General features: G+C 35.4%; 1 protein-coding gene across 1 annotated transcript in view; it reads right to left on the bottom strand.

Annotated features, from left to right (window-relative positions):
• Positions 1 to 17374, bottom strand: part of NUBPL (nucleotide binding protein like) — a 176800-nt gene that overhangs the window by 29189 nt on the left and 130237 nt on the right. Inside the window, exons 7-8 of the mRNA XM_006191266.3 lie at positions 17235 to 17328; positions 3602 to 3687 (exon numbers count right to left, since the gene is read on the bottom strand). Coding sequence (XP_006191328.1) covers positions 3602 to 3687; positions 17235 to 17328 — 180 coding nt within the window. The remainder of the gene's footprint in view (positions 1 to 3601; positions 3688 to 17234; positions 17329 to 17374) is intronic.

The following is a 17374-nucleotide window of genomic DNA, read 5'->3' as shown; positions in this document are numbered from 1 at the left end:
GGCCTATCAGGCAAGGGACTAGCATATGCAAAATTACAGGGATATGGGGGAAAAAATGGCTTTTCCATGAACACCCTCCTTGACAGCCCAGAGAAGAAAATTCTCATGTCCCTCAGAATTTAGGGCCCCTGCACCCTAATGGAGCTAGTCTACAAGGTGACAAATTATTTGAAGAAAAAGCTTCCATTTTTTTTTTAATCACTAATGGACTTTATCACAGTAGTTTGCTTATAGAAGACACTCAAGGGGAGGAGGGTGTAACTCAGTGGTAGAGTACATGCTTATTTAGCATGCACAAGGTCCTGGGTTCAATCCCCAGTACTTCCATTAAAATCAATAAGTAAATAACTAAACCTAATTACCTCCCTCTCAAACAAAAAATAAATACAGTGTTTTTAAAAAGAAGACACCCAATATCAGTAAATATATATTTGCAGAATAAATAAATAGCTATTTATTGAATTTAAATTAACCAAGTGATCTTTTATGTACAGAAAGAATAAGAGAAGAAATAGACTTTAATGTAATTTGAGGAGCTGGGAAGGAGATTACCTAAGAAAGAAGGGCTGGGAAGTGAAATCCTTGTGACTCCAAAAGTTCAAAGGGTAGGGGAAGGGCTCCAAATTGAGGTGCCTGGGCTTCTCTCGTAAAAGAAGGCAACAAAAATGGATGAGAATGACACAGCACATAAAGTATTTACCATTAAAAATGTGTAAGATTGAAAATTTTTTATCATTAAAAAATAGTCTACCTATAAATACTGAGATAATCAAGGATTTGGTAGAGTTGGTATCACTTCAGGCAGAGAACAGAGAATTAATAGTCATTTCTTCTTCTCCTTCCTCTGTCTGAGCCTTGAGTTTTAAGAAATTATTTAAATTAACTTCAAAATGTTCTTGCAGACATTAATAAACCCTGACCATTCCAATGACATCACTGTTTCCATGGCAACTAATGCACTTCAAAGGGGGAAAAAACAGAGTAAGACTAAAAACTGGGGAAAACTGGGATAACATGGTATAAACAAAGCATAACATTTCTCTTCTGCATTTATGGAACACTTTCTAATTTCAAATGCTTTAACATTATTCAGACTCCAAGGCTCTTAAGTGCCAGAAGAATCTCGGAGGTCATCAAATCCACATCCCACTCATAGCCGGGATTCCCTCTACAATGGAGCTACAACATGACTGTCCCACAACCGCTTACAGAGTTCTCTCTGCTGGAAAGTTCTCACTCGTTCCCTTGTGAAGATTATTAAGCACGTTTCTTATTCTGCAGGTTAAGAGATGATTAAGACATTCTACCTCTCCTTCAAGTTTTTGCTGTTTAGAAGGCAAATAATTAAAAGCATAGGAGTGAAAAATAAGGGATCTAATAAAGATACAGGACGATGTCAAAAAAACAATGGATGGATTATGCATTTCTAATGACTTTCATTCCCACTCCTCTTCAGCCCCACACACCCATGACCAACCAAATCCTGTACCCTGTCATGACCCAGAATTGCTCCAGCTCTGCAAACTTAAACTTGGTCATTCACTTTCTGATCAAAAACAGCTCTTTTACTCCGTAACTAATTCAGCATTAGTCTTATGAGCCTTATGCAGGTCCAAATCCTTCACTTGGAATACTTCCTCACAGCATTTCCTTGCTGATATCCTCAACTTTTATCCTTCAGTGGCACCACCTAGCGAAAGTCTGCCATCCTCTCTTTGTCAAACTTCTCTCTCAAGGATTCCATGATGCTTTTGAGTGAGCTGGACGTATACCTCCACCTTCATCTTACAGAATGAGAAGTTAAGCATTTACTCATATGCTGGTAGAATGACTATTATCATGATTTTGAAGTGGCAATAACAGACCATTGGCCCTGTTATCTAATTTCTGCCACAAAGAAAGATTATGGATTACTTGTTCTTGTAATTTTTGGTGGATAGCGCTCTCTCTCTCTTTTTGCTGATTTATGTTTTAAAATCCCATAAAAATAACCTTATTTAGTTATCTGAGTAGGCATTACTCATACCTAGTTTATCTTGGAGGACAAAGAGGAAATAACATTGGTCAAAATAAGTGCTTTATTGAGACAGTTTTCTGTCTGAAGCAGACATTTGGTTACCATTGCTTTAAAATTTTTCCAAGCTAAAATTCACAACACAGAACACCTCAAAGGTTTTATCACTTATTTGTCCTCATCTAAGAGCAGGCCCTAAGACACTTTCTGATCACAATTTTATCCCTGAGAGAATGCCCTCAGATCACCTAGAAGGTAAGCACACTGGCATCATCCTTCCCAGGCTCTTCTATTTTTGTAAGAGCAGACTGATCCAATCCAGAGCTTGCTAACGCACACAGTTCTGCACTAACTGGCAAGGGAGAAAAGGTACTTGTCGAAGTGGATCATCTCAACGCCACTACTCTACTATTTTATACTTTTCAGAAGCTCCTCTGAGATAAAAAAAAAACAAACATTTATGGAAGCTTCCCTGACAGTCTATTCATTCTAATACATCATAGGCTCTTATACTATGTCATAGTCTCATTGAAGAATTTAATAAAAGTTAGGAATTCTCTCCATGCCGAAACAAACATAAAGTGTACAATATGGTGAGGAGGGGAAGGGAGAGAGAATCACGGGACCCCTGGGCTAAGGTCTAAAGAGCTCTGTCCTATAAGCACTAAAATCTAACCCTGAATTAAGCAAGGCCACTGGGAGCCGTAAAGATGGAAGCATCACGTTAGCCTTGTACTGAAATGCTTGTTCTAAACCACACTCTGGCATACGTTCACTTGCTTTTGCTGAGGCACACCAGGCCAGGAGGAAGAACTGTCTATTTATGGTTACAAAGGTGGTAAAAATGTGTTCATTATATACAGGGTTTCTTTTATTTCTGAGGACCTAAGAGAGACTTAACGCCTCCCTGGTCTCAGTTCTGCTTCTCTTGAGCATCAAGCTTTTTTTTAACCTTATGGAAAGGCACAGTTTTATAACGGTCCTATTTCTTTAATGGTCCTGTTTCTATGGAAAATTCATGGCATACTTCTAGCATGTATTTAAGTCCCTTATGACATGCAAGTTATTTATAGACTTTACTTCTGACTCCATCTAATTTTAATTGTCCTTTCTTTTATTTTTATAATATTTTCTTTTTTTTTTGCCACACTGTACAGAAAATTCTTAGATACTTTTTAGAAGATGGTGAGCTATAAATGAGTTAAACTGTAGGAGACAGAAGGAAAAAACTCATCTTTTTCTCTGGTGTTTTAGCACCAGTGATCTATTCAAGTGTATCTACCTAAATAATTTCCTAAAACTCTCTTATTTTGTTTGTCAGTGACAGCTACATATAGCTGAGACAAGTAGTACTTGTTCAGAAAATTCACACCTGAAGGATGTTTTAGAATTCTCCTTCACTAATATAATGTGTATACATGTATGCACCTATATGTGTTTTTAAAGTAACCATTAAAATGAAGTAGTGTGTTCATAATAGATTTCTGCACAGAACTAAATTAAAATTTGGATAGTATTTCTCAATGACTGGCTTTTCCAGTTAGAAGTGTTTTGTATTTCTGTAACAGTGAAGCTGGAAATGCTTACAGGCACGTGGACTTTTCGAAACATCTCAGCTCCCTTATGTGCATCCATCAATGCAATATCCTGGGGCGTGGAGACAATCACAGCGCCTAACCAAAAGAAAACAAAAGGACAGCAAAATAATGCTACCATTTCATTCCTTATGGAAAGATTACTTCCAAAATTATGTTGCTTATACACTAAAAGATTTTACCACATTAACTGTTTAAGTAATTTGTATAAATTTTACATACATGAATGGAAAAGATAAGCAAACGTCTACTTTGCTCTTGCCTATTTCTGACTCCTCACTGCTAAAATTACAACTGACTTGTGATTCAAGATCACAGCTATAGAACAGAATCTTCTTTCTTTTCAGACAACATGCTGGCTAGGAGATACACAAGGTAGGCTTTATTTTCAAGAAGCTAACAGCCTACTGGGGAGACACAGAAATTAACGATTCAATGCAATGTGCTAAGCATTATTGTAACAGTATGCCTAGGGTGTTATGGAGTTATAAAGGAGAAATAAAGGAAAGGTAACTAATTCAGTCTAGGGGAGAGGATGCCAAAGGTGATAATGGATGAGGTGAGGAAGCAGGAAATAAGAAGCAATAGGAGAATGTTTCCAGAAAGAAGTAATACTCACGTTGAGTTTCAAAAGCCTGTATTATAGAAAGCTCACTAGTGAGGAACACACTGTGGAGAACAGTTTGGTGGGGTAAAACCAGGGGCTGTGGAAGAATTTCAGAAAATAGTGGTGGGCTGCACTAAGGCAGCACCGAAAGTAGATGGAGAGGCTTTCCTGAGTCTCCACTATTACCCCGCAGAAACCAGATCGTTTTGAGAGTTTAGAGAGAAAGTGCAGGGCAATTTTTTTCTTAAGTGGAAATACTGCAGGCCTCATTATAATGTGAAGAGTCTATGAATTTCTTAAATTTTGTCTTCTTCTACATGATAACCTGAAAAAAATGAATATATTCTAGATCACCTGGATAACCCTCATCTTATAACTAAATACACACTGCCATGACATTTCAGAGCCCCAAACCATCAAATTGGCACCAAGTGGCAGTACTTTGTCACAGTTAATGAGAACAGAGGTAGGATTAACAATAAACAACTGATTGCACCAAGTGAAGGACAAATGATACTACTACAGAATGTCTGAAGGGTTAATTTAAAGAAATCAGAATAGAGAAAAGTGGCAGCCGAACCAAGTTCTCACAAAGCATGTGGCATTACAGGCATGCCAAACTCAAAAGAACTGTGCAACAGTCGTTAGCTACAAATTCATCTTGCAATTGGTATTTTCATGTCAGCAAAAACTTTCATCATTCACATCAAATTAATGTCATTTTTGAATGTTATTGATCCTGTAAGGTTTGCCTGAATTTAATTTGTAATTTTTTTTCATTTTCTAAAATTATATAAGAGCTATAAGCTTGAGGAATTTGTGTTTACACCTAGTTAAGTAGTCTAATCGTAAAAATAAGTCTAGAGGGTATGGGGCAGATTATTTTTCCTTTAGAAGGAGGGTCTATTCTTTAATAAAGTTTGAGAAACACCAGCCTTGGAATTCAAACAGAATCAAAATTCAAATTTTTATTCCACAGCTGACTACTGGTATGACTGGAGTAATAACCTCTTTGAGATTCAGTTTCTTTATCTACAAAATGGCAAAGTAATACTTACATCACAGGGTGAGATAATTTAATAAACTAATGTACAGTAGATGCTTGACATGATGACACAGGGTACACATTCAATAAATGGTAGCTGTTGTTTTTAGTAATACCATTTTCATCTTTACTACTGTCATTAATAAAAATGTCTTAGAAGTTGCTGGCAAAGCCATTTTCACATTTGCCATCAGGCAGCTCTTCCTACTTTTCAAACTGTTTCATGGATCACTACATCCTTGTATTTCAGTTCACTCTGCCCACGAAACCAAAAACTAGTCAACAGTTCTCTTTTCCCTTTTAAAAACTGATGGAAATAAAATCACAGCAAAAATATACTCATCTCTACACCAAACATCCAATATATTTCCACGTTTTTGCCGCCTTCTAGATTCTGCTATCAATCTACACATTCAATATATTCCTACAATTTGCCACCTTCTAGATTCTGTTACCATACCTAGGCATTTGGAAGGGAACTAATTCCGGTTCTGCCCCCATCTAGCTGTGTGAGCAGAATAACTCAGAATCACTCCAGGTCTCAGTTTCCTTAGCTGTAAAATTAATGCAAGGACAGACAGTCTCCAAGGTCTCAGAGTGCTCTCTGACTGTATGATTTAGCATTCTCTCTTAACTATAGTTTCCACAACCACCTGACTGCTTCAGTAAACCTATCTAAGGGACTATGAAATGCTACCTCCTCCAAGAATTAAGTAAGGCCCTTTAGTCTCAGAGCCATTCTCTTCCCATGTAAACAAAACCTCCTTGGCTATTTCCTCATATTTCTCTCCTTAACTGTATACTAATATATAAGGGGTTTCTACTGCATTAGCCCTAAAAAGTACCTTTAGCTTTCATATGATATAAGCATTTTATTGTTTTAAATACCCTTTTTCTACTATTTGTAATACCAATACACAACAGTTTCATGGACTGTTACGATTTTTCTCATTTTTTAAATCAAACAAAACTAATAACACAATGCCATGCACAAAAAAGGCACTTAACAAAAGAATGGTGATTTAAATAATTTTCCTGTATTTTCAGATCATCTATCCTAGGCTTCTGCTGTATGAACTCTTAGTTCATAACTTCTTGAACTAGGAGTGAAGAGCTCCAGACTGTGGTTTTGTAGGCTTACTAATGTACCATATAACCTTGACTAGCTCCTTAAGTCTCAATACATCTCAACTCCTCTGTAAAATGAACTTATTTTCATTGGTCCTATTTAACTTAAAGAGCTCTCCCATTAAAAAAAAAAAAAAAAGAATGTAAAACTGCTATAAAAATGCTCGGTGACACTATTTTGATGGCTGTAAGATCCTAGAGAGAGGGATTAAAGTGACTTGGTTTTCTCTGTACTTAACCCTAATGTAGTATCACAAATGAGCATCCATGCCATCTGAGTTTCTTTATAATCTAAATAGCACCACTCAAACATCATAATAACTTTCTGACAGGGACAACAATCATCTTCCATGTCCCATGAAATGCTCACAAAATACATAAACATTCTATTGGAATTATCAGTCATATTTATAAGAGATTTTTTTAATCTAAGTTTTTTTACATTGAAACATATGTTCTTAACTAATGACTGAGTCCTTAAACACAATGCAATCAGCCCTCAGAACATCGTTCTGAGAAAAAATTTCTAGCCCTTCTTAAAGAATACAAAAACATAACTGGCCCATACATAAATCACTACATTTCTTTTGTTATACCAAATTTTAGTCCATCATACAAATAACCATTTCAGACAGCCCTACAATGACCTCTAGAATTTATGATAAGGAAATAAAGCAAACAAAAGATAAACAAACAAAACCTCCAGTAAAATTAATCATTAATCTGTGCATCAAAACCCAGATTTTCAAATTTTAAAGGAATTATGTCAATTTTTTCTTGTTAATACACATCTTAAAATATGGTCTCCAAATCTGATATGACAGTTTATCTTTACAGTTCTTGGCTTTCTACTTAGTAAATTTTAATTTTTCTCAGGGCTCCTGGAATATGAAGCAGTATAAACTAGCCTAGATTTTTTTCCCCTTTAACCATCACTGATGATGTCACTTCAGTTTTGTGATGGTTTGTTAGAAAACTTGTGCTCCCTCTACTGACCATAAGGAATGCTAGTAGCAACAAACAGAATGTTTAGTTTGCACTAAATGGAATTATTTTCTGGGGATAAAAATACAGTATCATAAAACACCTATCTCAAGAATCCTATGGAGAACGTTCTATCCATTTTCCAGGGTAAATATCTAAGTCCATATAATTAAATAAATTGTTTAAATGTTATTTTCCAAGTTGCAATCTTTGTAAAAGGCTCTTTATCAGCTGAGATTTACTCTAAGAGGTTAATTAACTGTCTGTCAGATTCTGGCAAATGCGTAAACATCCTAAAAAAATATTTAGAGTATTGTCTTAATTGCCAATTCTCTTGACTATTAAGAGGAAAATCTATTTATAACTGCATATCTGGATTTGGGTCAGAGTTCAGAGTAGTTAAGCATTTAAAACTGATTATTCCAGGTGTTAGGCTGATCATAATTATACCAGTGTGGAATTACTCAACTATGCCATTCTAAGTCTCCAAGGCATAAATTGTATCTAATTCCCATGTTTGAATGAGAACTTCCGTGTTGGAACCTAATAAAAATCTACAACAAAAATGGCTCATAATTATACCTGATGAGTAATTCTACACAATTCTTGCGCACATCAATATAAAGTCAACTAAGACTTACAAAAAGAAACTGCTGTTCTTAATGCTCACAGTGCTCTAACATTTAGTGCTGCTGATGCTCTTTGATTTATTTAAAAATACTTGTAGTAAAAGAAAATAATCATTTTCTGCTAGCTTAACATAAACACAATTGTTCATTGACCATAAAAGAGATTGGTTTTGGTATGTTTTAGCTCTCCCCTGTCATTCTCCTCTACAACTCCCAAACTTCCTGAATTACAAACATTATTTGCTACATATATAATATGCTCACTAATATTAGCATTAGATTAAGTAAAACATGGTTAAAAAGGTAAATTCACCTGAAATGTATCTACAGACTGTGTTTCAACAGGGAATATAAATAATTATTTTATGAGTCACTGTTTTGGACTCCATATTCCATTCCAACAGAGTAGAGAATTGATTATAGTCACAAAGGGAACATGTTTTATGAATTTAAAGATTAATCATTATTTTGCTCACTTTAGAAATTAATTTTGTTACAGGAAATTGTGTCAGTTGCTGCTGAAAAGAAATATAAAACACAGTAATTAGTGGAAAGCACAGTACTTCAAGGTCACTGCTGAGAGAGAGCACGTGCACTTTGGAACTTAGTTAATGAAGAATGCAAGTTTGTCAAAGGAATCAGGATGCATATCTGCTGTTTAGAGATAAAGATTGACTCTTCAAAACTAGAGTCAACAGGTAATAGGCTTCAAACCACTTCACCTTAATGATGTTAACAAAGAATTCACCAGAGCTATCCGGACTGTATTCACTAAGGAACGACTTGGAAACAAGTGAAGCTTTCAGAGATTTTAAAGAGGTTGGGCTGGAACCAAACAGTTCTCTCATGCTTACACTTTGCTCGCTCTCTCTCACGCACGTGCTCTCTCTCTCTCTCTCATTCTCATCCTTCCCCTACTTCAGATATTTCCTGTAAAGTTAAGATAAAATCTTGCCTTCTCTCCAGTCTTGAATCAATATTTATGTTGATGTAAACACCTAGGGGAGCCTACTTGTTGTACACATATTTCTCTGCAACTCAGAAAGCTCTTTTGCTCTTCTGTGAGCATCTATTCATGCTGGACTCTTAGATCTAATACTTTGCATTTCAAATTCTGTTAGATGCTCATATAGCTCAGCCTGCCCATACTCACAGTGAGCCACCACCACGGGCTGTTTGTTTAATAATGGAACACATTCCTTTTTACACACTTTCTTTCTCTAATATAAACTCCGGAGAGAAGAACTGCTATACTCTGGTTACCTTAGCTTTATTCAACCAGGTATATTTCAGGAAATATAGGCTGAGACTTTATATGGAAAAACTTTGCTCCGTTTCCAAATACTGTCACACATTACATGTGAAGACATTCTTCAGAGCTATACATCAAACTCTGATCAAGTTTCTAACATCTATGACTAAGCACAAAAATAAATGATAGGTAGTGGGACTTGTACTTTTTCTACATATAAATGTTTAATGGATTTAAAAGTCATTTTTAATATGAATCTGACTACCCACTGGCCATTATACTATTCATTGAACTTCAAGATATTAGGGAATTTTAGCTGTCAGGAATATCATGAAGGAAGGGTCTAGAAACTCTTAAATGACAACACTGAATAAACTATACCAGAAAATTCTCATCAAAACACAGGTTAGATGATGAAGGAATTCAAACATCAGATAAGTTGGCCTACACAAAGAATCACTGGGGAAAGCTTTTAAAATCATGGGTCTTTTCATGTCACAGTTCAAAAGCTATTAATTCTCAGGCTGTTTCTTTGAACTCTTAACTGATACACTACAACATCTACCTATGATACATGTTTACCCAAAGACAAAAGCCTTACTTCTTAAATTTAGATTGGAAACATTGTTCTTCATTAACCAATGGTATTATATTTAATTTAATAATTTGATTTCCAATCTAACAATGACTCAAGTTTCAGACTGAGTACCAGGACTGCCCTGAAAGATAAAACACTAGAGTACAATTCCTAGTCTTTAACACTTGGCTAAAATTTGCTTAACAACAAAACAAATTTATTTTGGAAAGAATTTTTATAATTTGATGAATAAAACAATAATTCTCTTCCACATCATGCAATTCTTGTCAAACATTCATTAATTATAACTCTGCCCAACATTTGCATAGAAAGATAGTACACCTGGAAGAAGTCCCAAATTGAGTGCCTCCTTTAAAGTTCCATTCCACAAATTGAAAACATACTGAAGATTTACTATCTCTGAATAAGAGGAAAAGCTATGGCTTGTCTTCCACCTATCAGGTACATGTTTTGAGCTTTGCAATTTGAGGTAATTATAAACTGTAAAATGCAGGGGGAAAATCACACTAAAGTCCAAAGCAGCCAAGTATGGTCCGCGGTCATTTACTTATTTAACGATGCCAACAGGTAAGTTTCTGATCCTCCAAATCCCAAAAGGTTTTCATGTTATGAACTACCGTCCAAATTGGCAATCAAAGAGCGTTACCATAGAAGAGATAACTGATTAGGCCAAGCAAACTGCTGGCAGTGGGGGGAACACTGGTGACACTGGTGTGCACTTGTACAGCTTTTCCTTAAGAAACTTTGATGAGTGAATAGGAATTCAGTTAATGTGGCAAAAAGCCCAGTGCCTTTCACTTTAAACGACTGAAATATTATGGTGGCTTAATTTAAAATTCCTACCCCATCTCATGTAAGTGAATGAGAGGCAGAAAGGCCTCTGGCTTTTCTTCTATCTGTAGAGTCCAGACAGGAAGGGCCCTAGACAGGAAGAAAGGGCATCGCCTCATTTTCATAATGCAATGCCAGTCTGCTAGTGCAGACTCTCTTAAGCCCAAGGATACTGAGCAATTGTCTGACTGACTACTCTGTCATATAAAGTGGCTTCTCCCTCTCTATGAGTAAGAAACCAAAACTGGACCCACACTAGGACTACCTGGCTGTTTCCTGTGCTGCTTCTGCCCGTCTCTGGAAGAAAAAGAGAGAAGACCAAGCAAGGGTCAAGATGGCTCCCCTCTCAAGTCCTCAGCCTTCGTCCCTCCTATTATAACAATCATTTCCAAAAGTTGTATTCCTGCATCAATCTTTACTTAATAAAGTGAAGGGGAACGGTTTCCATAAGTTTATCCTATCAAAATGAACTTTTCTATCCATTACTCCCTTCTGCAACAAAGTATACTTATATCTGTTCATTAATTGACAGTAAAATTTTGCCTGGCGGTGTGGATTTTCACTAATTTGACTATACTACTGATATCTGTATTAGCTTCAAACTTTTAGAGGGCAGGAATCATTGCTTTGTACTTCATCTACTGCAAACCACTAATTCTCAATTACAATGCTGACCATGAAGAAAAGAAGCTGTTCTGGTTGTTTTCTACTGGCTTCCCTTCCCCCTTCCCCAAGCTCTGCTTCATTCTCCAGCCCTCTCTGCTCCAATCAGTGCCCAGGTAGCTGACTTCTATGGACTGTATCAACTGAGTTTCCTTGCCCTCTGGCTTTCAACAGGGATCTGCCACTGGGAGGTACCAGCAGGATATGAGGCTGTGGGAGGAGAAAGAGGCTGGAGTCCTAGTGGTACCTGGAACACTGCTCCCTCCCTGCCTTGCCCTTGGCTGTGTTCCTCTCATGGCTAAGGCTATTTTATTCATCTTTGTATTTTTCACAGTGCCAAATTCAGTGCCTTCCTATAACCACTCAAAAAATGTTGAATCAATGAATGAATGTTGAATCAATTATCCTCCCAACTAGGTGGTAAGCTGCTTGAATGCAATAATTTTTTCCTATTCATCATGGTATTTCTCAGAGTACCTTATGCAAGGGCTTATGCAATTAATATTGATTTAATAAAGACAAAGCTAGTTGAATAGTTACCACCATTTATGTGAACAAGTCTCTGCCCCCTTATCTTTCTTACCTTCCCTCTAATTCATTCCTGTGATCTCTCCCAACCCAACTGCTTTTACCCTAGACTTTTTTCTGTGTATAAATTAAAGAAAGCATTTATTAAAAACATACATTTTATTTCACTCTCCCTTTGAGAGAAAAATATTTTCATTTCAGGGATTTCTTTATGGTGTCCTTTTTCTCATACTAAATATAAACATCCTTGTGGTTGGTTGATACCTTTTAGTATTAAGTTTGTTTTGGTGCCTGGGATAATAGTATGCATGTAGGCACTTGTTATTTGGTTACACACAGGCTGTGTATTAAATTACTGGTGAGAATCACTAGCATTGCTCCATTGTAAGAGAATAATAAGAAATTCTTTTATTTATTTGCAGGGATATTTAGCAAGGTGCTAAATACCTCTCTGACTCTTCATTCTTACCTGCGGAACACCTGCCTACTCCACAGACTTATAAAGATCAAATGAGATAATGAATGTACAAACTCCATCTAAATGTATGGTATTTTTTAGAAACTACTTGAACACTTTAAAAAAAAAAAAAAAAGATTTTTTAGGGGGTGGCAGTGGTGAAATGTTCTGAATTAGAAAGAGCCTTTATATCAACTTTGCATTTCTCCAGGCCACGTTGAGAATGAAATTAAGTGTTTTATACTTGTAAAGAGACATTCTTTTGGAAAATTCATGGAGATAGACCTATAGAAGCAAAAAGATCCTCTTTCCAGTTGCTAATTAGCAACTCTGTATGTGTTCTATTTTTTTCCGTGGGATAGATGACAAGCTCATTATAAGAAGAAACTTTAAAGAAAAAAAGTCATTCTCTTATTTTTGTTAAAAGCATCATGTGGCAACAAGTGGTGAATGTGTTGACAGCAGTATTAGTGCCTAACGATTCAAATTTGAGCTTACATGGACTACTAAATCATTACATACAGTAAGCACCTAGAAGTTGTAGCAATTGCTAGAGCGAAAGGAGACAGGATAGAGGGTGGGGAATAACCAAGTATAGTCTGCAGCCTTACTCTTGTCTTGTTGAACTCGCCAAGTGGAAAAGCCAGTGTTATCAGTGCTGGTTTTGTAATTTTTCTTACTTTCTTTATTGTGATACTGTTCGCTGAGTTTTTGCTTGTTGTTTGTTAAGCTGATAAATTAGTTGGTGCCATATACTGAATAGAACAGACTCCAGTGTTGACTTCTGGGATTTTTTTAATGCATAGTGATGAACTCTTGGGAATTAGTGAACACTTAAATTTTTTTTTCCATAATGGAAGAGGATTAACATTTCTTTCAGGAACATTATAAGTTCCTTTAAATTTTTGCAAATGTATATACTATGCTAGTATTATAGACCATTGGTTGGACCTCATCACATAGGGGTGGACAGGTTTAGGCATATTCACAGACAAGTCATTTTTATCAGAGATCACCTAGATTAGAGTAATTTCAACCTAAATGGGTTGAATGGTCTAGAACTAAACTCAGATAACCAGTGAGTCAAACATCGTTGGGTTTTGTATTAGAGCAGCTTGAAGTAGAGGTTTACAGCATGGACTTTAAACTCAATCAGAACTGATATGAACCTCAGCTATAATCCACTGTAACTGTGTGGCCTTGGGAAAGTTACTTAACCTTCAAAGATTCAAGAAAACAGGGATAATATAACACCTGCGATCATTAAATAAAAAACGAATATAGGGAAGACTGTCATTAAATGGTACTTTATTAATAACAGCCAATCATCATGGTACTAATTTATACAGAAATCTACTGCCCTAAAGAATGAGTGCTTTCTACCTACATTTTTAAATTATAAAAATATGCCCATCCATTACAGAAGATTTGGAAAATTCTGATAAACAATAATTTTACTGTCATAATCCAGCTATAACTAAGCTTATGTATTTTCAAAATCATCTTTAAGATCTGGCCCTATTTTCTTAAAGGATAAGACTTGGAAAGTGAAATACACATTACATTTCCTTAATAGAATTATAGAACACTAGAAGTTTCATTTTCAGATTTCTCTTCTAAGAAAAGACAAAGCAAACTAGGTATGGTGCTACCCTGACTGCACCACAATGCATCCTATTTGTTCTTTAAGGCTCATCTCCATGAAGCATTTTACAATTCCCTGCAAACCCAAGATCTCTTCTTCCTTTGATCCCCCCATACCAAGGGGTTTAGATCTCTCCTACAGCACTTCTAATACCCCATATCATAGCTATCCATGTTCTTTCCTTACCTGCCACTCCCTCTCCCTGCACTTTTCCTTGCTCTAACTCCTAGGACTGGGACTTTTTCTTCCTAATTGAAGCACAGTTGCTGTACAATATTAGTTTCAGGTGTACAATATAGTGATTCACAATTTTTAAAGGTTATGCTCCATTTATACTTATAAAATATAATATCCTTGTAGTTTATTTTATACATAATAGTTTGCATCTCTTAATTCCTTACCCCTAGATGCCCCTTCCCCCTTCCCTCTAACTACTGGTAACCGATAATTTGTTCTGTATGTCTCTAAGTCTGTTTCTTTTTTGATATACTCACGAGTTTCTTGTATTTTTTAGATTCCACATATAAGTGGTATCATATAGTATTTGTCTTTCTCTGTTTGACTTATTTCACTTAGCATAATACCCTCCAAGTCCATCCACGTTGTTACAAATGGCAAAATTTCTTTTTTCTTACAGCTGAATAGTATTCCATTGTGTCTGTGTGTGTATGTATGTATGTATGTGTGTGTGTGTGTGTGTGTGTGTGTGTGTGTATATATATACACACACACATATATATACACACACCTACAGATGAATGGATACTTAGGTTGCTTCCATATCTTGGCAATTGTAAATAATGCTGCTATGAATGCTAGGGTGCATGTATCTTTTTCAAATTAGCGTTTTGGGTTTTTTCCCCAGTATATACCCAGGAGTATAATTCCTGGGTCATATGGTAGTTCTGTTTTTAGCTTTTTGTGAAACTTCCACACTGTTTTCCACAGTGGCTGCACCAATTTATATTCCCACCACCAGTGTGTGATGGTTTAGGGATGTGATTTTTAACCTGAGGACTGTGAATCTTACGAAATTATACATAAAAATAGTATTTATGTAAGTACAAATACATTTTCCTAGAGGGAGTTCATATTACATCAAATTTTCAAAAAAGGTCCAAGAATCAAAAAGGTATGAAACTCCTGTCTAGGGGAAAGACCTGAGATTTAATTATTCTTGCATCCTCTACAGTGCTTAGCATCTACCTTTATATGGATAATATTTGTTGAATTACAATTTTAATGTTAACTATGCTTCAATTAAAAAAAAAAAAGAGCGAGAAATGAAAGTTAAAAACTTGAAAAGCAGCAGCAGCAACCTACTTTGGAATACAGAGCAAACTTTGAGTTGATGAGTTTTTCCCAAAGGAAGATTCTAAGAATGACAACAAAAGAAAGAAGCAAAAGAAAAGAAGTAAGCACTGGCTTCCTCATTGAAAAAAAAAAAATCTTATTAAATCATAAAATTGATGTCAGGTTTTTGTTTAATGCAATCTTTTAAATATGTTTTCTTCATTCTTCATTCTCTCATCTTATTATAAAAAACCCTGTTTCTGAAAAGAGAATGGTACTTATCAGGGACTAGGGGGAGGAGGGAACTGAGAGTTATTGTTTAATGGGTAGAGTTTCAGTTTGGGAAGATAAAAAAGTTCTGGAGAGGGTTGGTGGTGATGGTTGCAAAACAATGTGAATGTACATAATGCTACTGAACTGTTACGTATGTTTTACCAAATTTAAAATATACTGCTTTTAAAATGATTATAAATCAATAAAACATGTTAAAAAATACTGCTTTTTATTTTCATCTAATATTAATTACCTATTATAGAGTAGACTCTTCAACAGAGATAAGGAATACAGGAAAATACCGGTTAAATTTTAGGATATAAGAAAAAAATCCTCAAAGGAGAGGTAAATCTTAACCCCAATCTACACATCGTTGGTTTTACAGTATAAGCACAAATTAAAACAGGGTGATATAATCATAAATCCTGTCTCAACAGAGGGGCTGTTATCTGAGTAAACAAGGGAAATTGCTCAGGGACATCAGTTTATCTGTGCGAAGTAAATTGAACTTTCTCAAGGTAACAATTTACAACTCAGGGAATAAATGACAATTTAGCCCAATTTTGTCAATATTATCCACAACATATAAGTGAGAGGATAAGCAAGCATTTTGGAAATCTGCAATAGGCATTTCAAGTTCTCAGAATAACATTTTATTCAATAGACATTTAGTGACCATTCTTACGATTTAAAAATATAGAAGTCCCAAAACTACTTAAAAAAAGAAAAAGTGCACCATATAGTATGCTGACTACAAAAAAGATGAATTATTTTCCTATGTTATTTCCGTTTACTCCCATCTCATGCTTTATAATTCATCTCAACAAAGAAAAAGTCTCAGACTCCATAAAGGTTATGAACATATTTAAAACATCAAACATATTCATAACTATTAGTGATACTATATTGATATTTCCAAGCAATGTGTATATATTATCAAACACCTATTTTCTAAACATTTTCATGATTGTCAGTGATCTCCCTTAATTATTTATTACCAATAAATAACTGATCTGCAAAGGCATTTAAAAATTCCATTATTTCCCCCAAAGTTCTTACATGTATATAAGAGAGATTTACAACTATTTCTCTGTTGCAATCTAGGAAAATCCTTACAAACATATTCAACATAAAATTATGCTAACTACTAACATTTAAATTCTGTATCATAAAAAAGATACCCACTACCATACCGAAGTATTGTATATGTGATGTAAGCTAGTATGTTTACTGCTCCCAACTTTAACGTTAAATAATGAGCAGAATATAAAATTTTGCCATAGTTGTATTTATCAAAAAGCCAATTTTTCCTATTAGGAAAAATTACTCTTATCCAGAATTTATTCAGTAAATGTTTACTAAGTGCCCACCACCTATCAGGCACTATGCTGTGAGTGCTAGGCAGCTGTGAACCAAACAGCCACGTTTTACCTAAATAATACTTAAGCACTACTTCTTTTCCAGAACGCAAATTTACATTATCTTTTCAAAGTGTCTTTCTGTTTTTGTAAATGTGTTCATTGTGGTAATATTTTGAAACGTTCAGTTCATGAATCTGATCTCTATAGGTAAAATTATAAATGATAATTTTTTTAAGACACAGAAATGTTTGTCTGTTATGGAGTTTGTTTTTCTGTACAGCAATAGCAAAACATCAAAGACAGCACAAATTACTTTAAATTTAAGAGTTACCTGAAATGGGAATATTCTGTGAGACTGATAACTGCACATCTCCAGTTCCTGGTGGCATGTCAACAACTAAGTAGTCCAGTTGACCCCAATCTACCTAGAAACCAAGATGACACAAATAACATCACTGTATAACAACTGCA

The sequence above is a fragment of the Camelus ferus genome, chromosome 6 (assembly GCF_009834535.1).
Source record: "Camelus ferus isolate YT-003-E chromosome 6, BCGSAC_Cfer_1.0, whole genome shotgun sequence".
NCBI lineage: Eukaryota > Metazoa > Chordata > Mammalia > Artiodactyla > Camelidae > Camelus > Camelus ferus.
The sequence above is the reverse complement of the archived record's forward strand: the minus strand, read 5'-3'. Positions and strand labels throughout refer to the sequence as shown.